Source organism: Pezoporus occidentalis, unplaced genomic scaffold (genome assembly GCF_034315485.1).
Source record: "Pezoporus occidentalis ecotype Australia unplaced genomic scaffold, CSIRO_AGI_Poc_V1 ctg321, whole genome shotgun sequence".
Lineage (NCBI taxonomy): Eukaryota > Metazoa > Chordata > Aves > Psittaciformes > Psittacidae > Pezoporus > Pezoporus occidentalis.
In genome coordinates this window covers 263,827-273,086 of record NW_026915170.1, presented here as the reverse complement: position 1 = coordinate 273,086, position 9,260 = coordinate 263,827, and the positions used below count along the sequence as shown (strand labels likewise).

General features: G+C 52.7%; 1 protein-coding gene across 3 annotated transcripts in view; it reads left to right on the top strand.

Moving 5' to 3' along the window:
• Positions 1 to 1,860: 1,860 nt before the first annotated feature.
• GRHL3 (grainyhead like transcription factor 3) overlaps positions 1,861 to 9,260 on the top strand; it is a 31,149-nt gene continuing 23,749 nt past the window's right edge. Inside the window, exons 1-2 of one of the 3 annotated variants that reach the window (XM_062628746.1) lie at positions 1,861 to 2,137; positions 4,415 to 4,568. In XM_062628746.1, the coding sequence (XP_062484730.1) occupies positions 4,522 to 4,568 (47 nt within the window). In that variant the 5' untranslated portion in view covers positions 1,861 to 2,137; positions 4,415 to 4,521. Of the gene's footprint in view, positions 2,138 to 4,189; positions 4,569 to 6,160; positions 6,752 to 9,260 lie in introns of those variants that run through there. The other 2 variants (XM_062628747.1, XM_062628748.1) reach the window with 2 other exon arrangements.

Sequence of the window (9,260 nt, the reverse complement as noted above, 5' to 3'; positions counted from 1 at the left end):
CAAGTGCCAGCTAGGGAGCAAGGAGGGCTTGCCCACTGCCGGGGGGTGGAGCAGATGGGTATCTTTTTCTGCCCTAGACTTCAGAGCCATGGGGAGGATGTCTGGGAGAGACTCTGATGGCGGAGTTTCAGGGCTCCTCCAAGCCACCATGTGCCTGCTCGTAGCCCTGGCACAGGGAGCTCGGAGCAGAGCCCTGGGCCTGCTGTCAGGAGGTACTCGAAGGGAAATCCCTTTGTCTGACCAGAGCTGAGAGCTGGAGCTCAGAGCAGCGGCTCCTCAGCAGCTCCTCCCTGCAGGATGGGACACAGAGGCCGTGGGCAGGAGGTTCCAGTCTGCTGGTGGAGATGAGATTCAGTTCCCACAGTGGATGCCCCAAGCCCCTGCCCAGCCTTGCTGCTTCCCCCTCCTCTGCCTTTGCCTTTTCATTTGAATGTGCCGGGAGCAGGAGGTGTCTCCAAAGCAGGGCTGGGATCTAAGCACGGAATCCCAACTCCAGGAACAATTTTAGAGTCAAATCAAGACTGCGGAGCCGACTTCTTCCTCTGCTCTAGAAATAAGCAGGTCCAACAGCTGCCTTCTCAAGCTGTTGTGGGAAAGTTGGCTCCTGCCAAAGTGCTGAGCCCATTCTTGCCTCCCCAGACACCCCTGTAGCAGGATCCCGTCCTGGTTCAGGTGGGCAGTGACAGGAGTAGAGCAGAAGTGAGAAATAATTGACATCTGCAGGGTGCTTTGATGATTCCAGGGGGGACCAAGCTGTCGTGAGGCCCGGTCCTGCCGAAACAGGGCTGGCTTAGAACCCACAAGCCAGGTCCCTGGTAGCTGGGACTGGCTCTAAAATTGCCTCACTTTGCAGGGTGTGTGAGGGAGGTGTTTTCATCTGTGCCTCCATTCCCCAGCCTTTGGGAACTGGGTTTTGAGGCATTTTGCAACAATCATAAAGAACAGAGGTTCTTATGTAAAGAAAACTTTCACATGATGGTGTGATTGCAGGAAGTCAGGCTTTAAAAAGGCACCAAAATAAGCTAATAACAGTGAGTATCAGCAGATTTGTGATGAAACCATGCAGGCTGGCAAACCAGAGACGTTATGAGTTCCAGATGCTGAGCACAGATAAATACCTCTGGCCTGAGCTTTTCTAATTAGCCACAGAAACTAAGCTGTCACGTAAAGATGGCTTCCAGGGCTCTCTGAGCAGATCCATTACGAGGCACCAGGACAGACTGGTTCTTATTCCTATTTCCTTTTGTATTTGCTACTTGGGAATTTACTGCATTAAATCCCGTTTCTGTGCCACGCTTAGATTCAAATCGGAACTGGCATCTCTGCAACTGGGAGCAGACACCAGGATCCGAACACACCTCGTGCTTCAGCTGGAGTCTGAATCCGAGCCCAGTCTCTGCTGCTGGGATCCAGCCCGCTGGCTAATGTGGGTAATTTATTCTGAGCAGCTCGGGACGCCTCTGCCAGTGACATTTCCATATCTCTGCTCAAGAAGGGCTGAGTGGAGTCAAGTGAGGTACCTGAGACCGAGCTCATCGCTGCTGCAGCGTCATGGGCTGACATCAGATAACTTCCTGGGGGAGGCAGCTTTGATCAGGCTGCAGCACTGGGGGAAGTGGTTGGGAGCAATCCCCGATGCTTTGCATCTGGGCCATTTTACAAACTGTTTGCATGGTTAAAACCAAGTTTCTCCTGGCAAGGAACCGCAGCACTGCGCTAACTGCGGGCTCAACCCAGAGCCTGTCCTTGTGCTGCTGCTGGTGTCACCAACGGCACCTCCCGCCCCAGTGTGGTGACCACAGCGGGGATTCAGCTCCGTGGGTTCTGCAGGAAGAAAACTTGCTTCTGTGTTTCGAGTTGCAGGTGTGAGACAGGCGATGGGAGGGAAGTCTGTGAGCTGGGAATGGCTGAAGAGCTGCAGCATGTGCTGCTCACTGCGGGGTGCTGGGGTTGGAAGACAAAGTTCACTTGGAGCAATCTGAAATCCCTCTTGCAGAGGACCCAGGTTTCCCCGGTGAAGCTTCCCCTGGCTCCTTCCTGTGCATATTTGTGGCTGAATATCAGAGGAAGCCTGGGCCTGGGCAGCAAATTTGGCTGTAAAGAACATCCTCGTGACCTCTGCAGGCTAAACCGGCAGGTCCATTCCCGCTGTGGGTTTCCTGTGGCTGGGTTTGGATTGACAGCTGTCAGCTAAAGGCATGTGCTGGAGGTCGGCCCCAGACTGTGAGCACGGGATAAGCTCAGGTCGGGGCAGGCAGAGAGAAAGTGAAGCTGCTTCTCCCCAGAGAGAAGCTGGTGGAGGTGCTGGGTCATGCTTGTTTGTTTGCAGTGGGGTGGCTGCCCCGCAGACTGGTGATGGGGCAGTTCCCAAACTCCTCACACTGTAAAAACTGGTAGAACTGGATAAAAGACAACGGGAACTTTCCTATAGCCCCCTGGGCTACAACAGATAAGAACAAACTGGCCTGGCTCTATTAAAAGCATTCGAGCATCGGACTGAGCTGGTTTTAGTGGTACCAGGATCTGGCAGAGCCCGGCAGCTCCGCAGACTCCTGCGGACAGAAGACTTCACCAAACCTCAGCCGTCAGCTGGGGCAGGGGCAGTGAGGGCTTTACCTCCCTCCCTCCCTTCAAGGCCAGGTTCTTTTCCTTTTCCTTGTTAGTGCTGTGACAACGGTGCTACAGAGCCAGCTGTAGCCTGTGTTGTGCTGTGTGCTGTACAAACAGTGCGAAAGGGCAGTCCTGCCGCGCTAAGACTTGCAGCCCAAGTTAGTTCCAGATGAGCTTTTTTGTTCTGCCTTCCCAAGGAAAAGGCTCTGGAGGCAGAGGGAGTTGCACTGGGAAAGCATCGGGTCTGGGTATCAAAGGTTTCCACAAACATCTATGGCACAAGCTCTGATTTTGGCTGGAAGAGCCCCTGCAGCAGCCGCATCTCCCTTTGGAGCACAGCTCACGCCAACCTGCTGCAGGCTGCTTCCTCTTACTGCCTATTAATTGCTGGAAGTGTTTTAATAACCTTTGGCCAAAGAGAGCTGAAATTCCTGGCACATCACAGGACGGCTGGAAAGGGTGTTTGACAGCTGTCAGTGGGAAAAGCTGTGTATCCTAAAGGGATTAAAGTCCTTGCTTTGAAGTTTCTTACAGGTTATAGAGAAAAGAAGCCAGACTGGGAGCAGGGAGTGTGAAGTGACTTATCCCAGGTCACGCCGCACATGGGTGGTGGGGGGAGCAGCAGGACCATGGGGGTGGCACGGTGACAGCCCTGCACTGCACCTCGGGCAGCTCTTCCCAACACAGACCCATCCGGTCCCAACACGGTGTCCAAGGCCTGGGGACCTGCTGAGGGACGTTGTCTTTAACCATGGAACTGCTGATCTCTCACTAGTGAAACGCAGGCGATCACAGTCAGTCCCTGGATGTTTGAGGAGGGTTTAACAATCCAAACACAAGAGCAGCCCTGTTGCCTTAGAGAGGGTGTAGCTGTGAGCAAAATTTGGCCTTCCCTTTTAGACTCTGCAGTTTGTCTTGACTGCTGCATGCTTTATTTTTAGAGCATCATAAAGGGCTTTTGTTCCAAGGTATATTTAACAGGGGAGTGGAGGGGAAGTGGGAGGGGTTTGTGCACAGAGAATGTATCTCTTGGTCTCTTTCTTCTAACCCACCCCCTCACCAGATACTCTTGGAGGGTGGAGTATAAATGAAAAAAAGAAAAAAAGAAGAGAAAATAATAATTAAAACCACTGAAATCCCAGTCAAAGGGTTTGTCTGGGCGTCCCGGCCTGGAGGCCTCCCCGGCGCCATAGAGCATCCATGAGCACAAAAGAGACAGAAGTGCCCAAGAGAATGGGAGAGGCCAAGCCAAGGAGCTGCTGGAGGCCCCGTGATGCCTGGTGGTGCCACTGTCCCTGTCCCTGCTTCCCACATCCCCCTGGACCGGGGGGTGTGTGCTGGGGTCGGCCAGACCCTCCCGTGATGGGGATAAACTGGCTCAGGGAGGGCTGTGAGGGACCAGCCACAGGGAGTCGATAACATCCTCATCTGGCTTTGAGAGGTGTCCAAGGGACCGAACTCCAGCTGGTGGTGCCATGAAGCAGACAGACGTGTGTCCAGGCCCCACAGCACCGACGCAAAGGGGCTGGTCTCTGCTGGGAGCGTTTGCCAAGGAGGCTGGAGGTGCTCAGTGGGCAGGTGCATGGCACCGGCCATAGGAAATAAACCCGGATGTGAGAACAAGCTTCTCACCTGGCAAAGTTTCCCATTCCGCCATGGCACTAAGATCCTCAAAACAAGAAAATGAGGTCCTGGGTCAGCGGCAGCAAATCTGAGCATGACTTCAAGCCAGAGTCAGGGCTGCCCTTTTGGAGTGCCAGGGCATTTGTTCGAGGATAACCTGTGTTTCTGTCCTTTCTGACAGTGCTTCCCAGCCTCCCGAGGGACCTCGTGGCTTCCCAGACAGAGTCCAGGCACACTGAGGCAGGATCAGGCATGCAGACAGTGGCACCAAGAGCGTGGTGAGCCCAGATGAGCCCTGCCTGTCTCCACTTCCACCCGAGCTGGAGCATGTGCAGGTTAGCAGGGGTGGGCTTAAACCCCAAAGGTGGAAACAAAGCTGTGCCATCAGCATGCTGGTGACAGAGCTTAGCTCCAGGCAAATGAAGGGTCGTCTGTCCCCTGTCAGGGAGCAGCAGGTAGCACCATTGCTGCTGCCCTGCAAAAGGCCAAGTCTGCAAACCCAAATGTTTCCGTCCCGAGGTGGATTTGGCCTGGCCATGGTGGCACTGAGTTTGTTCCAGTTCGTTGCTGGAATCCGGTGAGTCTCTCTGAAAGGTCTGAAGAGTCTTGGAAGTATCCTCAAGGAACGTTGCTGCTCTTTGCGCTACCCAGAGTCAGTGAGATACCCTTTGCTGATCTGGGTGCAGGACAGGTACCAGGTCTGTGACTCAGGTCATCAGGAACTGGGCATGGTTTCCTTAATTTGGAGATAGAATCAGGATATTGATCAGCTAATGTCAGCACTGCGTAAGGTTTGTGCTTCCCTTGGCTGGATGGGACGCACGTGTTCCTTCTTCTTTTCCTTCTTTTTTTGTCCTCTCACCCTGCCTGGTGTCCGCTGTGGCATCGATTCTGATCATCAGTCCCCATTCAGCTGGCTTTTGGCTACTGCTGTACTCTGGTGCGCAAGGTCTGGCAGCTGGTGCTCAACAGTGATCTCCAGTGGAGTTTGCATTGCTCTAAACCTTTGGTTTTCATTCCCAGAAATCAGACTTTGTCCAGTCCCTAGGTTCCTAATATGCAGGAGTTTGCACAGCAGAGCTGAGGCCAAGGGCTGCTGCTTGGGTCAGGCTCAGCCCAGCATGTCCTCATCAGCCAGTGCAGAGACACCATGGTCATTCCTGGTCCTGCACCCCGAGCTGGCCGTGCTCTGAGCCAGAAGCCACAGGGATGTGTTTGAAGGGTGTTGTACCCACGTTAACACGCTCTGTCTTCACAGCTGCCTGTGCAGGCATGCCTCACGCCTGCCTGAGTGGGCACTTCTCACCAGGTCAGCAGAGCTGAACTCTGCAGTGTGGAGGAAGAGCTCACCAGCTTCCTCCATTCACCTGCTGGTGCAGGGCACCGAGCGGGACTGATTCAGTGAGTGAGACAGTGATGGGGGGTGAGAATGAGTGGTGGAAGCCTTTCTGCTTCCCTTTGTTTTAAGGCTTGTACCAACTTGTCTTGTAAAATCCTCTCCTGCCTTCCAAATCCAGTCAACATGAGTCACCCGCTGAGCCCATCCTTTGCCTCCTCGTTGCAACACGGATGACAGAAACCATCCAACAAGAGCGCTTGAATCCATGATGAGTTTTGTTCTATTGCATAAAACTTTTCCCCGTTTACAGGTGAGTTGCTACAGAGCTATTGCCTGGGTGGTATTCCTGCAGCCCAAGTGGCTTGTGTCCGAGCTGCCTGCTGCACCCTGTGCGTGCTGCAGCGACGCTCCTGCCTGCACTGCAGACGCAGGACTGGGCTGTGAGCGGTACGGGAAGGGGTTATCTTATCCCTCAGGTCTCTGCCTTACAGTGAAATGCAAAGGTTCCCTGAGCTGGGGTATTTGCTGCATGTCTCAGCATCTGAAGTTGGGGGTTCTAAAAGTGGGGGGGGGGGGGGAGAATGGGACCCCCACACCCACACCTGCGAAGCCTTTCTGCAGTGAGCAGCGAAGAGAGGGTGAGAAAAGGGAAGAGAGGGTTAGCCTGTGAGTACAAATACCGTTTTGGAATGAGAGGAAGCAAAGAGGCTTTTCTTCTTCCCTCATTTATTCCTTTATAAGTAGGTATGCATTTTTGTCTGTGTATTTATACATAAAGAAAGAGCAGAGGACAAATCAACCCCCAGATCCGTACAAATGACAGCTCTTTGGCATTGCAGTAGATGGAACACGTCCACCAAACTGAAACTAATTATCCCAGAGATGAATACCTGATTCCACTCCTTTATCCTATCTTTCCCCCCCGGGGCCTTTCCCTCCTCCCCACCCACCTCCCTCCGGTCGGTCGGGCGCAGGGTGACGGCGCAGGGTGACGCTGCACCTGCCTGGGTGTACCTGTCCCAGGCACCTGTACCAACAGCCAATCCCGGCTGCACCAAACCTGCGCACCGCGCCGCATAACCCGCGATGCCTGTGCACGGCAGGTGCTAGCGGGGAGCAGCGCTCACAGCTCACTGCCTGCGGAGCCCGGGACGCACGGAGGATGTCCAATGAACTGGAGTAAGTAGAGCTCCTTCTCTGTTTACCCACTCCCCCCTCGCAAGGCTGCGCGCTTGCCTGAGCTGCTCCGAGCGCCGCGGCTCCGGGGGCATCAGAGCCGGGCTGTTCGCAGGTGAAAGCACTTGCTCCCTCTGCTCCCCATGCCGCTGCTCCCGGGAGGAGCCCTTCTCAGGGCCTGAAGGGGTTGGATTTGGGGGTTTTTTGTTTTTACGTTTTTTGATCATGATTTTTAAAATCATGATCCTGAGTTTTGTTTTTCTCCCAGACTAAGACTTGACACCCAGAGTTTCTGCCTGCAGGCGAGCCTCTAGCCAGCAACATCCAACACAAGCTACAGAGCTGCAGTAATTCGGGGGGGGGGGGATTTTGGTTGTGTTATTTTTTTTATTTTTCCCCCCTTTTTTTTTTCTTTTTTTTTTTTCCTTTTTTTTTTTTTCTTCCCCTCAGAAAACACCTTCCAAATTATTTACCGGTTTCTGTTTTTTTGGGGGGTGAGGGTTGTTGTGTGGTGGTGTTCTTTGTTCTTGTTTGGTTTTAGTGTCACATGTGTTTTGGTTTCAGTAAATGGATCACGTTATGATCCTATCAAATAATTGTATTTGATTACTTTTTTTTTTAACAAGAAAAAGCACCCAAAAAGCACTTGTTGATCCTCTAGAGCTCTTGCTTCTGATTTGGGACCTCCACAACAGTTTGGACTTTGGCCACTGCTGGGATGCATTCCCATAGCACATCACGCCTCACCCCTCTGGGGTAAACAGGGAAATGTCATATTGCTGTGACATGATGGGGGGACCTGGGGAGTGTTGACCAGTGGTTGGGAATGCTGCTGTCAGCCCCGTCTCATAAAGCTCGATAGGTGTGTAAATAACCCTGGTGGAGTACGTGTGTGTAATAGAATTTACCATCCCTGTGCATGTCCAAGCATCTGTGTGCGGATGCGGTGCTTCGGAAGGTGCATTTTGAAAGCAAACACGTGCCAGAGGTGCTCTGACAGCTGCTCTCTTAATAATTAACAACCCCGAGGAGGTGCAGCACCAGTTATTGCTGTGTGTAAATACTGGGATCGATCTGCCGGGATCCACTCAGGATCACTGAGGGAGATTTTTGCTTTCTGGACTCGGGGTAATTTATAGCTGATGCTTTTTAAATGTGTAAATCGGGCCGTGTGCTTTGCTTCAGATGTTTCAGTGTGTGTGTTCACAGTGCTGCAGTTAGATTGATGTATTGCTAATTATGGGCTGGGGCATTGTGTTACCTGATGAATTACATGGTTGCTTGACTCCTCTCTTGCTAACGGGCTGTTAACCCCTGTGCCTTTTGCATGGGAAAGGGGGAGTTGATGGGAGCAGCATCCATCCCTTTTGTGATTCAGGGCTCAGCCCCTGCCCTGTCCTGGGGACACATCTGGGGGGTGCCACATCTGGTTGGGGGTCTGTGTTTGGTCACCCCGGGAGGCAAAGGGCTCTTGGCAGCCTTTTCCTGTGGATGGAACCTGAGAACAGGCTTGCAGAGCTCTGGAAATGTCACCATAGCTGGAAACATCACTGTAGCTCTCCATCCCTCCCTGGGGAATGCAGTGATGATCTCAGGGCTGCTGGGGCCACCCCTGGGGTCCTTGAGTGCACCGTGAGCTTGAGCACCCCAGGGAACAGTGGGGAGCAGTGATAGGAGGTAAGGAAGCCGGGAGCTTGGCAGTACCAGAGTTATAGCTGAAACATCCAGACTTTGGGTCCTGTGAGGGGAAAAAGGTGTCACAGAGGAGGGGACACCTTGTGAGGAGCTGCTAAAGCCCCACGTTGAGCAGTGGGGCTGCTGCAGTGGCTGTTAATCACCCAGGCCAGTCATCAGGGTGTAGCTTTGTAGACATCAGAGGAAGGAAAAGGCTCTTAGGGGATCTGATAAGGGCAGTGGTGCTCTCTGCGTGTCTGGCACATCTGTTGTGCTTTACACAACCCCCAGGACAAGCTGAGTGCTGGGAGGATGGATCTGTGCAGTGACCACGGGCCTGGTTCTAAGGGAGCTGTGATATCCCCATGGACTGGTGCTGCCAGCCAGAACGTCGGGGAGAACAATCCCATGTCTCCCTTTGCCACTTTAATTTCACTAAAAGGACTGGGAAGAGCCTAGCATGGCATGAGAGAAGGAGGTGTTTTGCCTATTATAAAATATTCTAACTGATAATTTCCATAGTCTTCTAAATTGAACTTCTGTCTAACTCTGCAGTGCGTGGGCTTGAAAGAGTTAACCAGGAGTTACTCCCAGTTGTGGTTTTGTGGTCGAAACCATGATCGCCAGAAGCAAATTTTTGTCATGCATAAGGTGTGTTATTAAAACTTGAGTTATGCTCCTGGTGAATGAAAAGTTAAAGCCCTTTTATAAAAGGCTGGCAGTGAAGCACACGGGGGATCACCGTGCTGCAGCAAGTGGCTTTCAGCGGAGACGGGGCTTAAGTTAAGTAAAGAGAAAGAGAGATTTTGTAAATTAAAGAAACAACAATCCCATAACT